This window comes from Symphalangus syndactylus, chromosome 14 (genome assembly GCF_028878055.3).
Source record: "Symphalangus syndactylus isolate Jambi chromosome 14, NHGRI_mSymSyn1-v2.1_pri, whole genome shotgun sequence".
NCBI lineage: Eukaryota > Metazoa > Chordata > Mammalia > Primates > Hylobatidae > Symphalangus > Symphalangus syndactylus.
In genome coordinates this window covers 76,607,865-76,634,506 of record NC_072436.2, presented here as the reverse complement: position 1 = coordinate 76,634,506, position 26,642 = coordinate 76,607,865, and the positions used below count along the sequence as shown (strand labels likewise).

Here is a 26,642-nt window from a genome sequence, read left to right as displayed (position 1 = left end):
CTGCACTTAGACTCCGTTCCCTCCTGCCTCTGCTGTGAGCTTGGTTAATCAGTTTACTCTATCTCGGTATCTTCAGCCTCTTCCCTTGTACTAGCTCTCTTATCTCTGTATATAAACATGCTCAGTTCTTTCCCATTTAAAAAAAAAAATATATATATATATATATATACACACACATATTTTTATATATATATATATATATACACACACATATTTATATATATAAATATATATATATATATATAAAGATAAAACCCAGGCCAGGACCAGGTTGAGGGAAGGGCAGGACCTCAGATGCAAAAGCACTCACTCTCAGGGATAGTCAAATGCCTCTCTTACCTGATCTAGTCCTGGCCATGAAAAAATATTCTTCCACTCCGTTCCCTGTAGTCAATAATCTATCTCAAATCTTCTAGTGACATAATACTGGTAGTCTACATTTCTTTCTCTTGTACTCACTCCTTAATATATAGTATTGAGGTTTCTGGAACCTCCCTAAATGCTCTCCCTAAGATCTCCTAATTGCCAAAACAAAGGAGACTTCTCAGTATACAAATTGATCTATCCCTGAACTATTCTGACATTATATACCAACTATTCTTACTTTCTGAAATCCTCACTAGCTTTAACTTCTAAGGTGCAATTCTCTCTTGGTTGACTTTCCTATCTCTCTGACCACTTTTTGTCTCCTTCACAGGTATCTCATCTTCTGTCTGCCCCTTAAATGCAACAGCTTAATTAGTGCTCCATCACCAGTCGTTTTCTTCTCACTATTCACATCTTCCCTGGGCAATCTCACCCAACATCCTTGGATTCAACTACCATGCTATTATCCAGCATACCTGTCTATGATGATGTCTACCATACCTACATCTTCAGCCTAAATCTTCAACCTGAGCTCCAGGTTGCCAGAAAGGCACGTCCTTCACTGCAAATCTGCAACTAAACTTGCCTCCATCTCCCTCAAAATTCCTCCTCCTATATTGCCTCTCTCACTGAATTGCACTGTCACCCACCCAGTTGTCCAAGCAAGAAACCTGGGAATTGTCCTTGAATCATCTTGCTCCATTACCAATAACTGGCCACCAAAACCTGTGCCTCAATCTCTGAGTTACTTCTTAAAGGCCTAATTTCCTCTCCATCTCCACTGTAACTGTTACTGGAATATCATTTCTCATTTGTATTACTGCAGTAGCCTCCAACTGTCTCCTTGCCTCTAGTCTAATTATCATCCTATAATTCACTATCCACAACTATTTTCACATAAATGTATAATCATAAATCTGATCATGCCTAGTTAAAAATATTATGTAGCTTTATAGTGTCTTCAGAAAAAGTAAAATTCCTTACCATAGCAAATAAGGTTCTTCATGATCTGACCCCTGCCTATGCTTCAGTCTCATCTCTTGCTCCCAGTAGAGCCAACATATTAAACTCTTACAGTTCCTTGAACATTCTGTTCTCTCTTTATTCTATGGCTATTAGATATATATATAAACTATTATATATGTAATATATATAAACTATTCCCTTTTCTTGGAATGCCTTCTCCCACATAAATGTTTCAAACTAACGACTTTAAAACACATGTAATCACTGTCAACTCTAGGAATGCTTCTAAAGCTAATTTAGGCATGTTATAAAACTTTACCACACTGAACTTACTCTTTAATATACAGTGATACAATTGTTGGTTTACTTCTTTAAACATTCAGGAGAACTTCAGTTCTTTGAGGACCAAAGCTACTTTTTACTTATCTATAGATTTACTTTAGGGTATCACTATGCTACTGTTCTCAAACTCATAGGCTCAAGCAATCCTCCCACCTCAGCCTCCCAAGTAGTTGGGACTATACACATGTGCCATCATGTCCAGCTTACTCATCTATTTTAAAGCAACAAAGAACATACCAAGCACAAAGATATTCAGTCAATATTTGTTGAACTGAAGGATTATACTACTGTCAGATCTACTTTTCTCGTAGAAGTTCTTAGAAAATATTATAATCATAGGTTATAAAAATTTTACTAGAAATAAAAATAATAGATATAATAGGCAATAAGGTACCGAAATAAAGATTTTGTTCACTAATATTTATGCTATGCTTTATTATCTATAAATAACACATATTCATACCATGAGTATGTAAAAGAGTCCTTTCAAAGGTATCTTTAGGAGGACAAATATTCTTGCATCTCTCATGAATCTTCTCTCTCTAATAAAAAGACAAATAATATGATCAATTTATGTGTAAACATGAGTATTCAAAGCATGAACGTGTTTTGCAACAGAATATCAGAATATGCCAAATTAGTCCTACGACTTTTAATATGAAATCACTAGCCTCCTGAACTTAAATACAAGTAACAAGCCTGCTTAATAAACCAAATACCTCTATGAGATCTATGCACATCTATATACCTATATCCATTCCATCTTATATAATTATAGTAAAATCTCCATATTTAGAATAAAGTGAGAAAGCAAATGGAAAATATTTATATATCAATTAGGAGAATAATTTGAATCAAGAAAGAAAATTCAAAAACCTATATATCTAAGATAGAAAGACAGAAATTAGGCCAGGTGCGGTGGCTCACACCTGTAATCTCAGCACCTTCAGAGGCCAAGGTGGGCCAATCACCTGAGGTCAAGAGTTTGAGACTAGCCTAGCCAACATGGTGAAATCCCATGTCTACCAAAAATTAGCCAGGAGTAGTGGTGCACACCAGAAATCCCAGCTACTGGGGAAGCTGAGGCACAAGAATCACTTAAACCCAGGAGGCGGAGGCTGCAGTGAACTGAGATCGTGCCACTGCACTCCAGCCTGGGTGGCAGAGTGAGACTCCGTCTCAAAAAAAAAAAAAAAAAAGAAAGAAAGATAGAAATTAGTTATTGACATGTTCTGAGTCAAAAAAAAAAAAATCTCACTCTGATTTAGAATTAGATGACCACTAACAATGTTATTATCTTTTCAGAGATATCACCGAAAAGATACCTGAGGAAGTGTGGTAACAAGAAAAGCAGCAGGCCAGCAGTGTTCAGAGTTCTGGTAGCAATTCTATCAGTTACTACAGGACTGTTTTCCAAGTGGCCATACCACTTTTCATTCCCACCAGCAATAAATAAGAGTTCCTGTTGTTCTACACCCTTGTCAACATTTGGTGTTGTCAGTGTTTTAGATTTTTGCTATTCTAATAGATATGTAGTGGCATCTCATTTTAATTAGGAATTCCCTAATGACATTTGATATTGAGCATCTTTTTATATGCTTATTTGCCATCTGCATTATCTTCTTTGGTGAGGTATTTAGATCTTTTTCTCATATTTTTTAAGGTAAAATATATTTAACATAAAATCTATTATGTAAAATTATTTGCTATGTTGACCATCTTTTCATGTGCTAATTGCACACTTCTGTATCCTTTTTGGGAAAAGGTCTATTCAAAGTCCTTCACTCATTTTTTAATTTGGCTGTTTTGTTGTTGTTGAGTTTTAACTCCTTTGTTTATTTTTGGTACCAGTCCCTTTTTGTTTTTTGAGACAGGGTCTAGTTCTATTGCCCAGGCTGAAGTTGCTCACTGTAACTTCAAATTTCAGGGCTCAAGCAATCTTCCAGCCTCAGCCTCCAGAGCAACTAGGACTACAGGTGCACACCACCATGCCTGACTAATTTTTCTAATTTTTTCTTGTAGAGATGGGTTCTCACTATGTTGCCCAGGCTGGTCCTGAACTCTCGGTCTCAAGTGATTCTCCCACCTCCACCTCCCAAAGTGCTGCAATTACAAGGCGTAAGCCACCACACCTGACCGTCAATCCTGTATCAGATACGTGTTTTGTAAATATTTTCTCCCAGTCTTTGGCTTGTTTTTTCATTCTCTTAACGGTGTCTTTCGCAGAGTAGAACTTTTTAATTTTAATGAAGTTCAACTTTTCAATTTTTTCTTTCATGGACTGTGCTTTTCTTTCATATCTAAAAAGTCATTACCAAACCCAAGGTTACCTAGATTTTCTCCTATGTTATCATCTAGAAGTTTTATAGTTTTGCATTTTACATTAAGGTCTATCATCAACTTTGAGCTAATTTCCATGAATAGTGCAAGGTGGTGTGTGTCTATATTCTTTCTCTTTGGTATGTGGATGTGTAGTTGTTTCAGTACCATTTGTTCAAACAACTATCCTTTCTCTATTGAATTACCTTTGCCCCTTTGTTAAAAATCAGTTGATTGTATTTGTGTGGGTCTATTTCTGGGTTCTCTGTTCCACTGATCCATGTCTGTTCTTTCACCAATATGACATTGTCTTGATTACTGTAGCTTTATAGCAAAACTTCACACTGGGTGGTATCAGTCCTCCAGCTTTGTTCCTCTTTTAATACTGTGTTAGCTATTCTGGGTCTTTTTCTATATAAGCTTTAGAGTCAGTTTTCAATATCCATGAAACCAACTGCTAGAATTTTAATCAGGATTATGTTGACTCTATTGATCAAGTTGGGAAAAAGAGACACCTTGACAATATTGAGCCTTCCTATCCACATATATGAACTATCTCTCCATTTATATTTAGATATTTAATTTCTTTCATCAGAGTCTTGTGGTTTTCCTCAGATCTTATATATATTTAGATTTATACGTAAAGCCTTCATTTTCTTTGATGCTAATGTAAATGGCATTGGGTTTTTAATTTCAAGTTCCAATTGTTCACTGCTGGTATATAAGAAAGTAATTAACTTTTATATATTAACCTTGTATCTTGCAACCTTACTATAGTCACTTATTAGTTCCAGGAGTTTCTTTTTGGATTCTTTGGGATTTTCCACATAGGCAATCATTTCATCTGGAAACAGTTTTACTTCTTCCTAATTTTTATATATTTTATTTCCTTTTCTTGTCTTATTACATTAGTTAGGACTTCCAAGACAATGTTTAAAGAAACAGTGAGAGGGGACATCCTTACCTTGATCCTGTTCTTAGTGGGAAGCATCTAGTTTCCCCCATTAGCTATAGAGTTTTTGTAGATTTTTTTTTCTTTTTTGAGACAGTCTCACTCTGTCACCCAATCTGTAGTGCTGTGGCATGATCTTGGTTCACTGCAACCTCCACCTCCTGGGTCAAAGTGATTCTCATGCCTCAGCCTCCCAAGTAGCTGAAATCCCCATTGCAAAATTATAACTGAGACAGTGAAAGAGATCTGACCTAACCAACTCCATCTTGCTTCTAACCTCCGAGCTGTTCTTGTCCATTCTCGGGCATAGGGTGAACTAACTTTGGGAGGAACTTAGTTTATAGTTTAAAACAAAGATGATAACAGTCCTTTCCCAAAACAAACCACCTTCTTACCTGGGGGCTAGACTGCCTTTGTTGGACTAACAAATTAGCCACAAGATTAGAAATTACGGTTTAGGAGTCGAGTCATGCAACTGGAGACTACAAGATTCTGACCCTCCCCCTAAACTGCTCCTAAGATCCACGCTTGAGATATTTTGCAGACCCTGTACTTGATGGATCAGCTGGTACCACCCAGATCAATAAAGTGGCTCATTTGATCTTGTTGGCCCCACCCAGGAACTGACTCAGCACATGGAGATGGCTTCTCCCTATGATATCATCGCTGACCTGACCAATCAGCACTGCCAGCTCACTGGATTCCCCTTACCCACCAAGTTGTCCTTAAAAACTCTGATCCTCGAATGCTCGGGGAGACTGATTTGAGTAATAATAAAACTCTAGTCTCCCACACAGCCAGCTCTGCTTGGATTACTCATTATCTATTGCAATTCCCCTGTCTCAATAAATCAGCTGCCTAGGCAGCAGTCAAGGTGAACCCATTGGCAGTTACATAGCTGAGATTACAGGCGTGTGCCACCATGCCCAGCTAAATTTTGTGTTTTCAGTAGAGATGAGTTTCACCATATCGGCCATGCTGGTCTCAAGTCCTGGCCTCAAGCATCCTGCCAAAGTGCTGGGATTACAGGCGTGAGCCGACACACCCAGTACATCCTTTATCAAGTTAAAGAAATTCCTTCCTATTCCTAGTTTGCTGAGAGTTCTTTTTTTAAAAATAATGAATAGCCAACACGGGCAGACTGCTTGAGTTGAGGAGTTTAAGACCAGCCTGGACAACATGGCAAAACCCCGTCACTACAAAATATACAAAAATTAGCCAGGCGTGGTGTTGTGGTGGTGCTCACCTGCAGTCCCAGCTACTTGGGGGGTGCTGAGATGGGAGGATTGCTTGAGCCGGGAGGTTGAGGCTGCAGTGAGCTGTGATCCTGCGACCGCACTCCAGCCTGGGCAACAGAGCGTGACCTTGTCTCGAAAAAAAAAAAAAAAAAAAAAAAAACCACAAGTGGTCTAAAGCTTTCTTTCCTTATAATGTCTTTGTCTGATTTTAGTATTAGCTTCATGATGGCCTCACCAAATGCATTAGTAAGTATGTCCTTAGCTTCCATTTCCTGAAATAGATTATAAGTAATTGGTATAATTTCTTACTGAAATGTTTGGTAGAATTCACCAAGGAACCCATCTGGGCCTGGTGATTCTGTTTTGAGCAGTACGATTGATTCAATTTATTTAATAAATATAGGCCTATTCAGAGTATTTATTTCTTGTTGTGTAAGCTTTGGTAAATTGTGTCTTTCAAAATAAATTGGTCCATTTTACCTAGGATATCAAATTTCTGGGCACAGAATTGTTCACAATATTCTCTTATTATCCTTTTAATGTCTGTGGGATCAGTAGAAACAGCCCCTCTTTCATTTTTGATACTAGTAGCTTATATCTTCTCTTTTTTTTTTTTTTTTTTTTTGAGACGGAGTCTTGCTCTGTCGCCCAGGCTGGAGTGCAACGGTGCGATCTCAGCTCACTGCAACCTCTGCCTCCCAGGTTCATGTGATTCTCTTGCCTCAGCCTCCCAAGTAGCTGGGATGACAGGTGCCTACCACCATACCCAGCTAATTTTTGTATTTTTAGGTGTTTCACCATGTTGGCCAGGCTGGTCTTGAACTCCTGGCCTCAAGTGATCCACCTACCTCAGCCTCCCAAAGTGCTGGCATTGCAGGCATGAGCCACTGTGCACCGGCCTTCTCTTTTTTCTTAATCTAGCTAAATGTTTATCAGTTTTATTGATCTCAAAGAACGAGATTTTGCTTTTGTTGATTTTCTCTACTGATTTGCTATTGTCAATTTCCCTGATTTCTGCTCTAATTTTTATTACTGCTTTTCTTCTGCTTAATTTGGATTAAATTTGCTCTTCTTTTGATAACTTCCTAAGGTAGAAGCTTGGATTATTAATTTTAAATTTTCTTAAGCATTCAATGAAGCCTTGAGTGCTTATTTAAGCAAGACTTCCTTGAAGCCTTACTTCCCTTGCATCCCACACATTTTTATAAGTTTGTATCAGCGTTTCTTTAAGCTGATTTCTTCCCCTGCCACTTCAAGTCTATTAATGAACTCATCAAAAGCATTCTTCAAGCATTCATTTCCGTTATACTATCTTTGATTTGTAGCATTTCCTTTTGATTCTTAGTTTCCATCTCTCTGCTTACATCTGTTCTTACATGTTGTCCATGTTTTCCACTGCAGCCCTTAGTATATTAAACATAGTTACTTTGAGTTCCCAGTTTGATCATTCCAACATCACAACTGCATCTGAGTCTGATTCTGATACTTGATCTGTCTCTTCAAACAGTGTTTTCCGTTTGGTATGCACTGTAATGTTTTGCTGAAAGCCAGATATAATATACCAAAGCTAAAAGGAACTGAGGTAAATAGGCCTTTAGTATAAAGTTTTGTTTATCTGGCTAAGAGTTAGGCTTTATTTACTGATTGCTATAGCTGTAGGTGTCAGAGGCTAAAATTTCTACTGGTGCCCTTGTTTTTCATCTCTCCTACTATCTTCAGGTTTCCCTGCAGACCTCTTAAATAAGGTCTGAGACATGCAGTCCTTTGTGTTGTATTCTCATTATTCAAACACTCCACTGATGTGGTGGTAATGCGTGAAGGGAGGGGAAGCATTCTATGATCTTATGATTAGGTTTGGGTCTTAGTGAGCCTGTGCCTCTGGGCTGTGACGTTCACAGGTGTTTCTCAGTTGTTGATTTTCAGTTTGCTAAGGTTCTTTGTTGTGGTAACATAAGTGACAACTTCCAAGCTCCTTACGTGACAGATCAGAAGTATGTTTAACTTTTTTTTTTTTTTTTTTTTTTGAGACGGAGTCTCGCTCTGTCGCCCAGGCTGGAGTGCAGTGGCGCGATCTCGGCTCACTGCAAGCTCCGCCTCCTGGGTTCACGCCATTCTCCTGCCTCAGCCTCTCCGAGCAGCTGGGACTACAGACGCCCGCCACCACGCCCGGCTAATTTTTTGTATTTTTTAGTAGAGACGGGGTTTCACCGTGGTCTCGATCTCCTGAACTCGTGATCCACCCGCCTCGGCCTCCCAAAGTGCTGGGATTACAAGCGTGAGCCACCGCGCCCGGCCGTATGTTTAACTTTTTAAGAAACTGCCACACTTTTTTCCAAAGGGGCTGTAGCACTTCAACTTCCCACCAGCAGTATATGAGAGTTCCAGTTACTCCATGAAGGCTGGCAGTAGGATGAAGCAAGCAAGAAGCATACGGTACAATATTTAAGGAGGTACCCACTCTCAGATTCCAGTGCCTCTCAAATTTTGCTCACCTGCCTCACCTTATCCTAGAACCAGCCCTGTCTTCCACATCTTTACCAAAATTTGAAAGAATGTGTGTAGATTTGGAACTACTTTTTCTGTAAATGTTTGGTAGAATTCACCAGTGAAGCCACGTGGATCTGAGCTTTCTTTGTGGAAAGGTATTTAACTATACATCAATGTAATAAATATAACACCATTTCAGATTTTTCTATTTCTTTTTGTTTCGTTTTTTGAGATGGAGTCTTGCTGTCACCCAGGCTGGAGTGCAATGGCATGATCTCAGCTCACTGAAACCTCCACCTCCCAGGTTCATGGGATTCTTCTGCCTCAGCCTCCTGAGTAGCTGGGACTACAGGCACGCACCACCACATGTGGCTAATTTTTGTATTTTTAGTAGAGACGGAGTTTCACCATGTTGGCCAGACTGGTCTCGAACTCCTAACCTCAGGTGATCTGCCCACCGTGGCCTCCCAAAGTGCAGGCATTACGGGCGTGAGCCACCATGCCCAGCCAGATTATCTATTTTTTCTCGAAAGAGATTTGGTATTTTTTCAAGAAATCTGTAAATTCATCTAAGTTGTTGAACTTACTGGCACAAAGTTATTCATAAAATTTCATTATTAGGCTTTTAATCTCTGTAGAATCTGTAGTGATATCACCTTTCTTATTCTTGTTATTGGTGACTTGTATCTTCTCTTTTTGTCCTAATCAGTATTGCCAAAGGCTTATTGAGTTTATCTTCTCAAAGAATCAGCTTTTTGTTTCACTAATTTTCTCTATTGTTTCTCTGATTTTGACTTTGATGTTTATTTTCTTTTTTCTGTTTGTTTTTTTTGGAGACGGAGTCTCGCTCTGTCACCCAGGCTGGAGTGCAAAGGGTGCGATCTCGGCTCACTGCAACCTTCACCACCCAGTTTCAAGCGACTCTCCCACTTCAGCCTCCCGAGTAGCTGGGATTACAGGCACCTGCCATCATGCCTGTCTAATTTTTTTGTATTTTTATAGAGACAGGGTTTCACCATGTTGGCCAGGCTGGTCTTGAACTCCTGACCTCAGGTGATCCGCCCACCTTGGCCTCCCAAAGTGCTGGGATTACAGGCATGAGCCACTGCGCTCAGCCATTTTTCCAGCTTCTTAAGGTATAAGCTGAGGTCACTGATTTGAAATCATTCTTCTTTCAATAATATATGCATTCAGTGCTACAAATTTCTCCATAAGTGCTAACTGAGCATCACCCCACAAATCCTGATATGCTGTGTTTTCATTTCCATTCAGTTCAAACTACTTTCTGATTTTTCTTTCTTCTTTGACTCACATTTTATTTAGAAGCATAAAGTTCTGGTTTCCAAATATCTGTGGATTTTCCACCAACCTTTCCATTATTAATTTCTATTTTAATTATACTGTGGCCAGAGAGCATACTGTGTATGAGGTAAAGTCTTCTAAATGTATTAAAATTTGTTTTCAAACCTAGAATATAGTCTATGTCCATAAATGTTTCATGAACACTTGAAAAAAAAGTATATTGTTCTATGTTATATGGAGTGCTCTTTCAAGTCAGGCCAGGTTGGTTAAATGGTTCAAGTCTATTATAATCTTGCTGATATTCTGCTTGTCCTATCATTTATTGAAAGAGTATTGAAATCTCCATAATTTTGAATAGCTACTTTGCCATAAAATTCTCAGCTTCTGCTTCACATGTTTTGAAGCATGTTATTAGGGGCAAAAATGTTTAAAACTGTTATGCTTCTTGATTAGCTGACCCTTTTATCATTATAAAATAATATTCTTTATACATACTAATAGTTTTTGCTCTGAAATCTACTTTGTTATTAATACAGCCATTTCTGCTTTCTTTTGACTACTGTTAAGCATGGTATATATTTTTTCATCCTTTTAAATGCTTTTTTCTTTCTATTCAAGGTATGTTTCTTATATACAGCACATACTTGGGTCATCAGATCTCACAATCTCTGCCTTTTGATTGGGATGCTTAAACCATTTAGATTTGGTGTAATTACTGATATGATTAGGCTTAAGATTATCATCTTGAAATTTATTTTATGTCCTATCCACTTTTTTCTTTTTATGCCTTTGTTTGGATTGAGAATTTTAAAAATTCCATTTCTGTCTTCCATTATTAGCTGTAATTCTTTGTTTTGCTATTTTAGTGGTTGCTTTAGGGTTTATTGTTAAACCCCTTGCTAGAAACATAGCTTTGTAAGGGAAGGAATTGGTGTCAATTTTATTCTCTGCTGTATCCTCATGTTTAGAAGACTACCCGACACATGGAAGGCACTCAATAAATATCTGATCAATACACAAATAGAAAAACCAAATTATAGGTTACAAAGGCATATTAATGTTCATCCACTTAACAATCACTTAGATCTGATCATTGAAAACAGTTTTTGTGTTGTTTTCAATGATCAGATCTAAGTGATTGTTAATATGACAATATATACATACAAAGGCAAATAAAATATATAGGTTCTGTATAAAAATATTTGACAGTAATAAAAATGAACCAGACGCTATACAGTATTAATGTTAATACAGCCATATTCAAAAAAGTGCAAAGTAAGTAAAATAAAACCAGCTAAATTCAAATTACCTGTTGATTTTCAGTTTGCTAAGGTTTTTTGTTGTGATAAGTTAATGAAAAAAGTATAATTGAATTATACTTTTTAATTGAATTATAATGAAAAAACTAATGAAAAAAGTATATAAATGAAAAATATATAAAAAGGAATGGTTATAAAATATATTTTTATAAAAATATAAATATATTTTATATAAAATATTAAAATATAAATATATTTTTATATAAAATATTAAAATATAAAAATATTTTTATAATTTTTATAAAATATAAATATCCCCTGTACCACTTTAATTATTTTAATTATATTGATAACAGCCACTTACTAATAATCTGAAAATGAATTGACAGACCATCTAAAACTCTGCACTATACTCAGTTCTTGCTCTCAGACTGGGTTTAAAGTAATATATTAAGTTATAATTATGTCTGGAGATATTATAACTACCTGCTAGAGCTAGGGTGCTCTATAGAATTGTATGCAGTGAATCAGACCCAGAAACAGTAATATTCTGCCAATTTCTCAAACCTCACAAATCATCTGGACTTTATAGGCCTAATAGAATCATTTTCTCCTTGATAAGCAGGGTAGTTTTCATGTTGAAACTTAGCATTATTTGGAATGTGTAATTCTGAAAAATCACTACTGTAAGAGAAATGTATTAAAATATGTTTAAGCAAAGAATTAAATGCAACCCAGGACAGTATAATTTGTATGAACAAAAAGAATACTATAGGTTCATCGAACATTACTGGTCAAAAATCTATAATAAAGCATACTAAAAATATTTCTATTACTTTTGACCTGACTATAACTAGCCAAGATTAGATATTACCTGAGAGATTTCCTGTTGATATACTGTAAAATGTTCCTTGCTGATCTGTGGGAGGTAGAATGAAGGTATGACTTCAGTGTCCACAAAGTCCAATCCCCATGTTTTTGTGAAGAAGTCAGATTCTCTTTTTGCTAATCTAGGATCATTTAATGCTGCTGGGAGATTTACTTTGGAATGATATACAGTCCATCTATGTTGATCTGTAACTAGAGATGGGGCAACATATAAACTATGTGAATCACCTGCAAAAAGTAAACAAGAGAACTCTGTAAATGCTGTAAAACTGGTTCTATGTTTGAAAGTACACACTAGAAAACTAAAAATGCACAGATTCCATCTACGCAAACCAACTAATCTTCCACAGTAAATGATTTAATAAAAATCAATCTGATTGAATAATCGTGAGCTGCCAGCATCAATTACTAAGGCTTTGAAAAATATGCACAAGATAAAAGATATGCAAAATTTGAGAACTACGATTGCAGGGTGGAGTGAATAGTAAAGAAAGTCTTTCATGAATTCCTTTCCTTAATGTACAATTACTCTTACCTTTTTTTTTTCAACATCAGAACTATGCTGCTTTCTATATTTTCTATCCTTTAATACCCCACTGTTTTTCAGAGGTAGGCCTCTTTTCTATTATATCATGGCAGGATCTCCTGGATAAAATATCCTTTGGCTTATAATTAGGTGACATAAATGTTGCTGTGGCATTAACCATACAAGAAGGAAAAATATATACTCTATTCTCATTATTAGTAGTGTATTTGTTCTATAAAGTTATTGTGAATATTGAATTAGCAAATATTGAACCATTGCTTGTAGGGAAACTAAAGAGTTAGGTTCCTGTGAGCCTTTGGTCACAATAGTTTCATCAACTGATCAATACATAACTTTGTTTTATGTGTTTAAAGACGCGTTATTCAGTATACATCATTGATTCACTAACACTGAACTTGTGGCTAACAGTGCTATAATTTATGCCTGAATGAAGCTTACACAACACATGTATTTTCTCCATAAGGGACATCATAGCCTTCTTGCACTTAGGAACTCCAGACAGCATTTTAGCACTGCGCTTAGAGGCAATTTAAACAGCAAAATCACCAACAAAAAGCTCCAAACATGTGGCACCAAGTAAAAACAGACCACAAAAAGAACATTAGTTTATAGTATGAGAGCTGAAACAAGAAGGCAGAGCTTTTCCTTGTTCAACTTCAGCTGGGAATGCATATGTCAGGTATCTCAAATCTTTCACTGCTCTGCACATGACTGCAAATTACCACAAATGTGCCACAAGTAGTGATTTGGGGATTATGAATAAATATTAAGGAGTCAGGAGAATTTGCAAATACATAATATGCAAATGATGAGGGCTGACTGTACCATGTTTTAACTAAGCAGCTTTCAATCTGTACCTTCATTTACAATACTTTTTCAGTTTATATAAGTAATGCATGAAATACATGAAAAAAACCATATTTCAATTTCCCAATCATTTCCAAATGATTTTTTTTTTTTTTTTTTGAGAAACAGTCTTGTTCTGTCACCCAGGCTGGAGTGCACTGCAACCTCCACCTCCCAGGTTCAAGTGATTCTCCTGCCTCAGCCTCCCAAGCAGCTGGGATTACAGGCACACGCCACCACACCCAGTTAATTTTTTATATTTTTGGTAGAGACGGGGTTTCACCATGTTGACCAGGCTGGTCTTGAACTCCCTCCTGACCTCAAGTGATCTGCCTGCCTTGGCCTCCCAAAGTGCTGGGATTACAGGCGTGAGCCACCACGCCGGGCCCCAAATGATTTTTTTTTTTTGAGATGGAGTCTGTCTCTGTCACCCAGGCTGGAGTGCAGTGGCCCGATTTCGGCTCACCACATGCTCCGCCTCCCGAGCTCACGCCATTCTCCTGCCTCAGCCTCCGGAGTAGCTGGGACTACAGGAGGCTAATTTTTTGTATTTTTAGTAGAGACAGGGTTTCACCATGTTAGCCAGGATGGTCTCGATCTCCTGGCCTTGTGAACTGCCCACCTCGGCCTCCCAAAGTGCTGGGATTACAAGCGTGAGCCACCGTGCCCAGCCCCCCCAAAATGATTTTTAACATCATAAAATTAACTCTTCTAATGTTGGTATATAAAACCTGACTACTCATTTAAAGATAATAGAAATCATCAGTAAAAATCCTACAAAAAAAAAAAAAAGCATTACCTGTGGGTTCCTTGGGACACACATCTGGCAGTGACGGCACAGGTCGAATGTGTTTTGACGGATCTACCTCTATTTTAAAGAAAACATCACTGCTGCTTCCTTGAGGCACTGGTGAAGAACTGTGGCTTGAAGCCATTGCATAAAATCACCACTGAACTGAAAATGAGTAAGACATGGTAATTAAGACACCGCAAATCAAAATCCATCACTAAGTATTATATATGTCACAAATTTTCTTTCAAAAGCAGAAGAATTTTTCAAAATACCTCAAAGTAGGCAATTTGAATATTTGCTCTTAATTGGGAAAATTGATCACAATATTTAGGTTACTAAGATAGTTATTTGTCCCCATTTTTAAAAAAGTGAAACATCTTTAATCTTTTATTCAAAGTACAAAAAATACCAAGGTTGTACTCAACATATATTAAAGATTAAAAACACTCTATTCATTCAGCAAGTATACAGTAGTTATGCATTATAGCAAAACAGGTAAGTGCATGGGTTTTGAAGTATCCCTGCTTAGGTCCATCTATGTTTACTCACTAGCGGTGAGGAAATTTACTTAACCTTTATGTATGTGTCTTTCCTCATCAGTGAAATGGAGATGAAACGAGATCTTATCAACATCCTGTTACGAATTATGAGAATGGACATAATAAGTAAAGCATTTAAAATAATGTCTGCCCCAGAGTCAGTATTCAGAGGTTACTGTCATTGTAATTATTACTATGATGTGACTGCTACATAGTAATATAATGATTAAAAAATAGTAATTAAATTCTTTAAAAAGGAAGCGTCATTCTTCAAAGAGCTTGCAATTGTATTAAGTAATTAAAACAAATATATGTAAGCAAAACACAAGTTAACCTATGTCTACATTTTAAAGCAAGTACTGAAAGAATTTGTGGGGCAAGACAACGTAATATAGGCTACAGGGTCAGGTAAGACTTTATAAATGAAGCAATATTGAAACTGGATACTAAAGAACATGCATTGTTTTATTATTGAAATGTTTAGAGATCACCTAGTCTAAGTTCTCTCAAAACAGAGAAGAATAGAAAGGCCCAGAAAGAATATGAGGTTTAACAAGTCCAAAAAAAAAAAACAAAAAAAAAAAAACACAAAAAGCCGAGTTAGAAAATCTGGCAAAAAGATAAATAAGAGTAGGAAATGGGGAGCAGAGGCTGGCACAGTGGCTCATGCCTGTAAATCTCAGCACTTTGGGAGGCCAAAGTAGGTGGATTGCTTGAGTCCTGGAGTTCAAGACCAGCCTGAACGACATGATGAAACCTCGTATCTACAAAAATTACAAAAATTAGCTGGGCGTGGTGGTGCATGCCTGTAGTTCAGTTACTCGGAAGGCTGAGGTGAGAGGATCGCTTGAGCCCAGGAGGCAGAGGTTGCAGTGAGCCAAGATCACTCCACTATACTCCAGCCTGGGCAACAGGGCAAGACCCTGTCTCAAACAAACAAACAATAAATAAAAAATAAGGAGCAGAGATATGAGGCAAGAACCCGTGACAAATAGTTCGTCTGTTCTAACTTCCCTCTAGTTTGCTGGAAAACTAAAAATATGTATCTGTCTCAGTACTTTCAATGCAAAGGAAGCATAACCAAATATACCATTCACTGAAACCATAAGAAACAAGCTGCTTTAAAAATACACAAAGATAAACAACTTTCTCAAGGTGCTTAAACAGAAAGCCTACAATAACATGAACAAAAGATAATGAACATTGAATAATCAATCATGACTAAGGAACTGACTATAGTGGAAACTGACCTGACTAAAGTGAAATGTTTACTCTGGGAAGAAGTGACAAATTATATTCACACACACACACACACACACACACACACACACACACGCACACACAGAGTATAGTTAAATTGTAGTTGGTTCTCTACGCAATAAGGAAACATCAGAGGTTTGGTGGCAAAAGTTCTGTGATGAAAATGGTATTTGGGAAAACTAAGAGTCTTTGAAAGGCCTCTTTATCATTACATCCACACACATTAAGTGTATGGTTGTTTCTGTATAAAAGTTTACACATATTTAAGAGAGAGAAACATACATATTTATCTAAAGGATAATACACATACTTATCTAAAGGGTAAGAAACACTGTACAACACAGAAACACTGTGTACTAAGTGATAAAGACAATTCTACATTTAAGATCGACCATGTTAACTTTCTCATTAATCAAATAAAACAGCTAAAAACATTTTTGAAATTTTTTATTTTTAATTTTTGTGAGTACACAGTAGGTATTTATCCTTTGTGTTACTATCTAATTATACTTTTAGTTATTTTAAAATGTACAATTAAAATCACTTTTTACTCTAATCACCCTGTTAGGCTAGCAAATACTAGGTCTTATTCATTCTTTCTATTTTTCTGTACCTATTAACCACCACTACTGCTCCTCCAGGTCCCCTTCCCCCACACTTATCCTTCCAGGCCTCTAGTAACCATCACTCTAGTTTCAATTATTTTCATTTTTAGCTCCCACAAATAAGGGAGAACATGTGAAGTTTCTCATTCTGTGCCTGGCTTACATAGTGACCTCCACTTCCATCCATCTGTTGCAAATGACAAGATCTCATCCTTTTCTATGGCTGAATAGTTCTCCATTGTGTAGATGTACCACATTCTTTACTCATTCATCTGTTGATGGACACTTCAGCTGTTTCCAAATCGAGGCTATTGTGAATACTGCTGCAATAAATACGGATATCTCTTCAATATATTGATTTCCTTTATTTATTGTATATTCTTAGGAGTGGGATTACTGGATCATACAGCTCCATTTTCAGTTTTTCAAGGAACCTCCAAACTGCTGTCCATGGTGATTGTACTAATTTACATTACCACTAACCATATGAGGGTTCCCTATTCTCCACATCTTCGCAAGCACTTCTTAATGCCTGTCTTTTGGATAAACGCCATTTTAACTGGGGTGAGACAGCTCATTGTACTTCTGATTTGCATTCCTCTGATGATAAATACACCTGTGTGCCATTTGCATGTTTTCTCTTGAGTAATATCTATTCAGTTATTTTGCCCATCTTTTAATCAATATATTGGATTTTTATCTATAAGGTTGTTTGAGCTCCCTATATATTCTTGTTATTAATCCCTTGTCAGATGGGTAGTTTGCAAATATTTTCCTCCCATTCTGTGGGATGTCTCCTCACTTTGTTGTTCCTTTGCTGTGCAGAAGCTCTAGTAGCTGGATGTGATTCCATTTGTTCATTTTGTGCTTGTGGGGTATTTATTCAAGAAATCCTTGCTCACTTCAATGACCTGGACATTTTCCCCAAGGCTTTCTTTTCATTGTTTCATAGTTTGACGTCTTAGATTTAAGTCTTGCATCCATTTTGATTTTATTTTTGTACATGGCGAGATGGGGGTCCAGTTTCATTGTTCTATCCATGGATATCTAGTTTTCCCAGTACAATTTATTGAAGAGACTGTCCTTTCCCCCAAGATTGTCCTTTGTCAAGAATGAGATCACTGTAGATGAATGGATTTATTTCTGGGTTCTCTACTCGGTTCCACTTTTCTATGTGTCTGGTTATATGCCAATATGTTGTATAATTTGAAATCACATCATGTGGTTCTTCCAATTTTCTTTTTTTTGCATAGGATAGCTTTGGCTATTCCGAGTCTTTTGTGGTTTTATATAAATTTCAAGATTGTTTTTTCTATTTCTCTGAAGAATGTAATTGGTATTTTGATAGGGAATACATTGAATCTGCAGATTGCTTTGGTTAGTATGGACATTTTAACAATATTGATTCTTCCAATCCATGAACACAGAATATCTTTCCTTTGTGTGTGTGTTTGCCGTCAATTTCTTGCACCAACATTTTATAGCTTTCACTGTAGAGACTTCACTTTTTTGGTTAACTCCTAGGTATTTTATTTCTAGCTATTGTAAATGGGGTTACTTTCTTGATTTCTTTTTCACATTGTTCAGTGTTGGCATATGGAAATGATACTGATTTTTGTATGCTGATTTTGTATCCTGCAACTTTACTGAATTTATCACTTCTAATCATTTTTGATGAATTCTTTAGGTTTATGCAAACATAAGATCATATAATCTACAAACAAGGATAATTTGACTTCTTCCTTTCCAATTTGGACGCTCTTTCTTTCTCCTGTCTGACTGCTCCGGCTAGGACTTCCAGTACTATGTTGAATAACTGTAGTGAAAGTGGGCATCCTTGCTGTGTTTCAGATCCTGGAAGGGCTTTCAGTTTTTCCTCATTCAGTGTGATAACAGCTATGGGTCTGTCATATATGGCTTTTACTGTTTTGAGGAATGTTCCTTCTATACCTAGTTTTGAGGGTTTTTATTATGAAAGAATGTTTAATTTTATGACATGCTTTTTCAGAATCAATTGATATGTTTTTTCTCCTTCATTCTCTTGATATGATGTATCACCTTTGCACATGTTGAATTATCTGCATTCCTGAAATAAATCCCACTTGGTCATGATGAATAATATTTTTAATTGTTGAATTTGGTTTGCTAGTATTTTTGTTGAAGATTTTTTGCATCAATAGTCACAGATATGTGTTGCAGGAAGTCAGGGACCCCAAACGGAGGGACCGGCTGAAGCCATGGCAAAAGAATATAAATTGTGAAGATTTCATGGACATTTGTTAGTGCTCCAAATTAATACTTTTATAATTTCTTACACCTGTCTTTACTGCAATCTCTGAACATAAATCGTGAAGATTTCATGGACATTTATCACTTCCCCAATCAATAATTTTATAATTTCCTATGCCTGTCTTTATTTTAATCTCTTAATCCCATCATCTTCATAAGCTGAGGATGTACGTCACCTTGGGATCCTGTGATGATTGCGTTAACTGCACAGATTGTTCGTAAAGCATGTGTGTTTGAACAATATAAAATCTGGGCACCTTGAAAAAAGAACAGGCAGGATAACGGCAATGTTCAGGGAGATAACCATTAGGTCTGACTGCCTGGGAGCCAGGCAGGACAGAGCCATATTTCTCTTACTCATTGCTGAAAATATTTCCAGTAAGGAATATTAATAATTAACAGCCCTGGGAAAGAATACACTGGTGGGCGGGGCTCTAAAATGGCTACTCTGGGAGTGTCTGCCTTATGCAGTTGTAGATAGGAATGAAACATGCCCTAGTCTCCTGCAGCGCCCCCAGGCTTATTAGGATTAGGAAATTCCTGCCTAGTAAATTGTAGTCAGACCGGCTGTCTGCTCTCAAACCCTGTTTCCTGATGTTTATCAATGACAATGCGTGCACAGCGGGACCGGGAACCTCATTAGTAATTCTAGTTTCACCCTAGCCTTGTGACCTTGCCCTGCCCATTTGCCTTGTGATATTTTGTTGCCCTTGAAACATGTGATCTCTGTGACCCACACCCTATTCATACACTCCCTCCTCTTTGAAAATTGCCAAAAACTTGCTGGTTTTTTGGCTCAGGGGGCATCACGGAATCTGCTGACATGTGAGGTCTCCCCCAGATACCCAGCTGTAAAATTTCTCTCTTTTGTACTCTTTCCCTTTATTTCTCAGACCGGCTGACACTTACGGAAAATAGAAAACAACCTACGTTGAAATATCGGGGACTGGTTCCCCCGATATCTGGTGCCCAGTGTGGTTTTTCTTTTTTTCCTAAGTGCATGTGGGAACCCAATTCCCTTTGGTAGGTGCGGAGAAATGTCATCAGTTCGGTCCACAGAAACGCTTGTTCGACTCCCTGACGACTGGTGAGTAGTCTGTGAATTTGTCCGGGTTAACTACGGGTCACACGGAGTCTAAAAATTATACTTATCTCTTCTATATTACACTCCGGTTAAAACAGAAAAGGGTTTGAGTGCCCGTGGAAAATATGGTCACTCTATTCAGGGCAGTGGGAAAAATACTGTCCTTGGTGTCCTAAAAAAGGAACCTTAGATGTAGACCTGTTAAAACAGGGAAGGGTCCCAGTAACCATGGAAAATATGGTCACTCTATTCAAGGCAGTGGAAAAATACTGTCCTTGGTTTCCTGAAAAAGGAACCATATATGTAAAATTACGGGATCGTGTTGGTGCAACATTCCAGGAGCTGTTCCCAGCAGGGAAATGTGTTCCTGTCACTGTTTGGGGTGATTGGGCCTTGGTACATGTTGTCCTAATGACATACCAATCCCATGACCCCCTACAGTTACTACAATTTTCTGAATCTGACGACCCTCCACCTCTTCCTCAACTTTCCTCTCCCGCATAGCCTTCGTTATCTGATCAGCCTCTCCCTTCAGCTACTCCTCCCCCACCTAACGATGCTGAAAATTCAATGTCTCACTCCAGTGACTTTGGCTTAACGTTACCCCCTGCTGACCTTATTTCTTCTCATGAAGAGCCAGTACTTGTAGCTCCCGCAGCCACGACTCAGACAGCCTGGGACCATATATACATTAATTCTTCTCTCTTCAAACCTCCAGAGTCACCTAATGGCTCCAGGACCAAACTACAATTTACCTATAATTCTTCAGGCCCTTCCCCATCCACTTCAGCCCCTCACTCTCCTTTCATTTCCGTTCCTCAACCGGTCACTTTGCCATCCACTCAGGCTGCCTCTCTTTACCCTTCTTCACACATGAACACCAGTAATCACCAGGATACCTCTGCTCCTTCTGCTCCCTCAGCTCCCTCAATGCCCCTTTCTCACACTCTCATTCTGGTCCGACCCCCTCACCTCAGTTTCCCTTATCTACACATGCTTTTCCTATCACTTCTATGCCAACTCTGTCTCAGATACCTACTCTTGAAACTTCAACGCAACACTTATTATGCCAAAACAAAGAAACAAGCGGATTAGACACGTGGGCTTATCCAGTCACTCTAGAACGTCCTATCTTCCAAAGGGTACAAATGTGTCATTATGTACCTCTTAATCTTACCTTTTTAAAAGAATTTAAGGATGCTTGTACTCAGTATGGTCCTATTTCTCCTTATGTTAAAATGGTATTACAAACTTTTTGTACTGAGGTCATTTCGCTTCCTTTAGACTGGGACCTTTTGGCAAAAGCTGTTCTAACCCCATTAAAGCATTTATAATTTCGTACCTGGTGGTCAGAAGAGGCCCATCTGCAGGCTCAGCTAAATGGGACTAATAGCATTCTAATTACTCAGGCTCAGCTCACAGGCTCCGATAGTTTCTCTGATATTTATGCCCAATTAAACTTTGATGCTCTTACCACAGAACAAGTAACAAAGGTGTGTATGAGAGCTTGGGATAAATTATGTGCCCCAGGCCAAGCTCCTGTTTCTTTTACTACGGTTAAACAAGGTCATGATGAATTATACCCCGGATTTTTTAGCTAAATTACAAGATGCCGTTGAAAAAATCTGTCTCTGATGAGCGTGCTGAAGGTATTCTTTCTCGTATGTTAGCTTTTGAAAATGCGAACCATGAGTGTAAAATAGCCATGCATTCCGTCCAATGACAAAATTTACCTGATCACAAGGTGTTGCCTGCATATATTAAAGCTTGTGAAGGCATTGGATCAGACACCCACAAAGCTATTCTGTGGGCACAGGCCATGAAGGACACCAATCAAACTGGCCCCACTAATTCTTTTCTTGGAGCCTACTATAATTGCGGTCAACTTGGTCATACTCAGAAAAATTGCACTGTTAAAAACTTAAAAGCGGCCAAGCCACCTCAACAAACATGGCCAAATGCTGCTGCTACTTTTTGCTCACGTTGTCACAAAGGTAAACACTGGGCAAGTACTTGCCGCTGTATACAGATGGAAACCACCTACCACAGAACCAGGGAAACAGGAAGTGGGACCAGTCCCAGGCCCCAATATCAAATGGGATGCTTCAGACTCAGACCAACATTGCATTTCCGCTTCACGCAGTCCCAATGCAGCCCCCAGCACAAACAAATTTACCTGCAGTCAACCCAGATGGGTCCCAGCCTCTTCTTCTGTCTCAGTACAATGCTTGTCCACCTCCACGGTAGGGGTTGGGGCGGTCGATCTCTGTAGCACTATTCCTCTAAATTTACTACCTAACTCTTTGCCTTTAATTGTCCCCACAGGGGTCACTGGCCCTTTACCTCAAGGTTTGGTGGGCCTAGTGTTAGGTAGGGCATCCACCTCTGCTGAAGGAATCACCATTCATACTGGTCTCATTAATTCTGATTCAGTTGATGAGATTAAACTAATCATGTCTGCCAAACTTCCTGTTTCCATTCTGGCCAGTGAGTCAATTACTCAATTGCTTTTACTACCTAATATCATTTTAAACAAAGGAGGTAAGACACGTGGCCCTGGGATGGGCTCCAGCAGTGAAAAGGCCGCTTATTGGATTAATGTAATTTCTGAACAACAGCCCACCTCCATACACATCCAAGGAAAAAAGTTTGAGGGTCTAGTAGATACTGGGGCTTAAATTAATATTCCACATAACTCTTACAGTACTCCCAGTCAACATACGATGGAAAACATGGGGTATGTTCCTGGACTCGGTCTCGGTCCAAAACATGAAGGGATTACTAAAACCCTCCCAATTACTATAAAAGAAGACAGGGCTGGTTTAGGTTATCCTTTTTAATGGCGGCCACTGCCATGCCTCCTGATCCTATTCCTTTACCATGGAAATCTTACACACCCGTTTGGATTCAGCAGTGGCTGCTCTCTAAAGAAAAACTGGAGGCTTTAACTCAATTAGTTTCTGAACAGTTACAACTTGGAAATGTGGAACCTTTTCTTTCCCGCTGGAATTCTCCTGTGTTTCTAGTAAAAAAGAAATCAGGCAAGTGGTGGATGGTAACCGATTTAAGGGCCATTAATGCTGTAATTAAACCTATGGGAGCCGTCCAACCCGGCATGCCTGCCCCTGCTTTAATACCTACAAATTGGCCTCTCATAGTTATTAATCTTAAAGATTTTTTTATATTGCTTTACATAAATCAGATTGTGAAAAATTTGCTTTTATTGTACCATCTATCAATAATCAGGAGCCTGCAGCTCATTATCAATGGAAAGTACTCCCTCAGGGAATGCTAAATAGCCCTACGATCTGCCAGCTTTATGTTGGGCAAGTGCTTTCACCAGTTCGAGCCCAATTTCCCCAGGCCTATATTCTTCATTATATTGATATTTTAACTGCTGCCCCCAATGATAAAGAATTCACTGTTACCAAATTTTGAGCCGCCGTGTTACAGAGGCTGGATTACACATCACTCAGGATAAAATTCAACAGACCATTCCTGTTCAATATTTAGGAATGGTGGTCGATAAACAACATATTCAACCTCAAAAAGTTCAAATTAGGAGAGATTCTTTGAAAACTTTAAATGACTTCCAAAAACTCTTGGGTAACATTAATTATTTAAGACCTACTTTAGGCATTCCGACCTATGCGCTAACTTGTTTTCTATGCTGCGGGGAGATTCCCATCTCCGCAGTCCCAGGACTTTGACCCCTGAGGCTTCACTAGAACTGGAATTCGTAAAGAATCCAGACTGCCCAGTTATCTAGAGTACAGCCGTTTCAGCCTTTTCAGCTTCTGGTTTCTGCCTCATTGCACTCCCCTACTGGGCTAATAGTTCAACATAATGATTTAGTGGAGTGGCGTTTTCTTCCTCATTCTGTGTCAAAAACTTTGTCTGTTTATCTGGACCAACTGGCCATCTTAATTGGACAGGCTCGGCGTAGAATACTTAAAATTTCCAGATTTGATCCGAATTTAATTATAGTTCCTTTAAATCAGCTCGAAGTTCAAGTCACCTTTCGACATTCCATACTGTGGCAAATTCACTTGACTGATTTTATTGGCGTTATTGACAATCATTATCCAAAAAACAAATTGTTTGATTTTATAAAAATGACTTCTTGGGTGGTCCCTCAACTGACCGAAGATCAGCCCATTCCTAAGGCTGTTACAGTGTTCACTGATGGCTCCAGTAATGGAAATGCTGGTTATGTAGGTCCTACAAACAAGCTTATTTCTACCCCTTATACCTCTGCTCAAAAGGCAGAGTTAAATTGCTGTAATTACTGCCTTATAGGATTTCCCCTAAACCTTTAAATATTGTCTCTGATTCTACTTAATGTGGGAAAGAGGATATGCTTGTGTTTCACCAGATCAAACGAAAACCACAGGGAAAAGACGTCCATGTCAAAAACTGCCCTCAGACGTGGTGAGATCTGTGCCAACTCCTTAGAAGCTGGCACACCAAATCCCAATGGGTCTGATTCAATCCTCCCTGATGGCAACACAGACCCATCTAACCAATCCCACGTCTCCTAATTACCTTTTTCTCCTTACAAACCTAAAAATCTCACCATTTATATTAGCCTGAAAATAACATCCCTCTGTTCTTCTCTTCCTCCTTCAGCACTGGAATCTTGCTTACACTAGGTTTTATTTAATGATTCTCCTCCTTATACTTTCTGTCTCACCAGTTTCCTTTCATACTGATTTACCTGCTACACAAAATTATTCTTATTGGGCTCATGTGCCTTTTCCTCCACTTATTTGACCACTCACCTGCAGAAATTTACACTAATGATAGTGTGCGGATGCCTGGAGCTACAGATGACCATTGCCCCACTCAACCAGGAGAAGAAGGCACTGCATTTAATGTTACCATGGGTTACAAATACTCCCCTCTGTGCCTCAGACATGCACCTGGTTGTATCCATCTAGAAACTCAAGTCTGAGCTGCTTATCTTCCAGAGATCAGCTACAGAGAAACCAGGACATTTGGTCTCCAGCCTCTCCCTTTCTCCTTCAAGACAAATGAAAGAGGGAGTAATGGGAGATATTCCATACTTTGAATATAAACCTGCAGGAAAACCATGCCCTAAAAATTTTGAGGGCCCACCTTAATTTGGGAAGATTGTGTTAACTCACATGCAATAATATTAAAAAATGACTCATATGGCTTAGTAATAGACTGAGCACCAAAGGGCTACGTAAAAAACAATTGCTCCTCTTGTACAGGCATTCCCTAACGGGAGAACAAGAATCATCATTCTACTTTGCATAGGAGGTTCCAGCTCATTCTTTCCCTTAAAATGGGAAGATAAAGGCATTACCCCCATCTGAGGCCTCGTATATTCCCCATTCTGAGCCCAGAACACCCAGAACTTTGGAAATCGGCTATTGCCATATCTGGACTGCGAGTATGGGAAGGGGAAACTATTTTGTCTGTTGTCCCTGCTACCGTCCCCCTCTCTCAGTATCAACGTAGATCCAGATATTCTGTTTTACTTACCTCCAACCTGACTGTTCCCATAAAGAGTTGTGTTAAGCCTCCTTACATGCTGTTAGTGGGAAATATCAAAAGTTGGATGAAGAATCAAACTGTCCAATGCATTGTCATTCATACACTTGTATTAACTCCCATTTTGACTCCAGGAAAAGTATAATGTTGGTTCGAGCTGGAGAAGGAATCTGGATTCCGGTAACTTTGCCCAGACCTTGGGAATCCTCCCCCTCAATATATTTAATTAATGAAGTGTTACAGCAAATTCTTAAAAGATCTAAGAGATTTGTTTTCACTTTAATCGCGGTGATCATGGGCCTAATTACAGTCACTGCAATGGCCACCACTGCCAGAATGGCGTTACATCAGTCTATTCAAACGGCCCATTTTGTTAATGACTGGCAAGCCAATTCTACCAAATGTTGAATTCTCAACAAGGCATTGATCAAAAATTGGCTAATCAAATCAATGATTTAAGACAATCTGTTATTTGGCTTGGAGATCGGGTAGTGAGTCTCGAATATCTCATGCAAATGCAGCGCGATTGGAATACTTCAGATTTCCGTATCACCCTGTATTCCTGTAACGAGACTGACGATTCATGGGAAATGGTCAAAGGACACCTTCTGGGTAGGGAAGATAATTTATCATTGGACATAACTAAATTAAATAAACAAATTTTTGAAGTCTCTCAAGCTCATTTATCCATTGTGCCTGGGGCTGAGGCGTTAGATCAGGTGGCAGAAAATCTTTCTGGACTAAACCCCACAACTTGGATTAAGTCTATTGGGGGCTCCTCTGTAGTAAATTTTGGAATTATGTTTCCCTGTTTAATCGGCTTGTCTTTAGTGTGCCGGACCAGTCAAAGAATCCTGCGTCAAAATCGAGAGAACGAACAAGCCTTCATCGCCATGGCACATTTATATAAAAAGAAAGGGAGAGACGTTGCGGGAAGTCAGACCCCGAACAGAGGGACCGGCTGAAGCCATGGCAGAAGAACATAAATTGTGAAGATTTCATGGACATTTGTTAGTGCTCCAAATTAATACTTTCAGTTT

The 26,642-nt window shown here is 38.5% G+C and overlaps 1 protein-coding gene across 5 annotated transcripts in view; it reads right to left on the bottom strand.

Annotated features, from left to right (window-relative positions):
* VPS54 (VPS54 subunit of GARP complex) overlaps positions 1-26,642 on the bottom strand; it is a 131,611-nt gene that overhangs the window by 81,760 nt on the left and 23,209 nt on the right. For 2 of the 5 annotated variants that reach the window (XR_008651006.2, XM_055243593.2), the window contains exons 2-4: positions 14,312-14,467; positions 12,106-12,347; positions 2,138-2,216 (exon numbers count right to left, since the gene is read on the bottom strand). Coding sequence is in view for 3 of the 5 variants with exons in the window: in XM_055243593.2 (XP_055099568.1) it covers positions 2,138-2,216; positions 12,106-12,347; positions 14,312-14,447 (457 nt within the window). In the remaining 2 variants the exon portion in view is untranslated. Of the gene's footprint in view, positions 1-2,137; positions 2,217-6,191; positions 6,290-12,105; positions 12,348-14,311; positions 14,468-26,642 lie in introns of those variants that run through there. The other 3 variants (XM_055243595.2, XM_055243596.2, XM_063617934.1) reach the window with 3 other exon arrangements.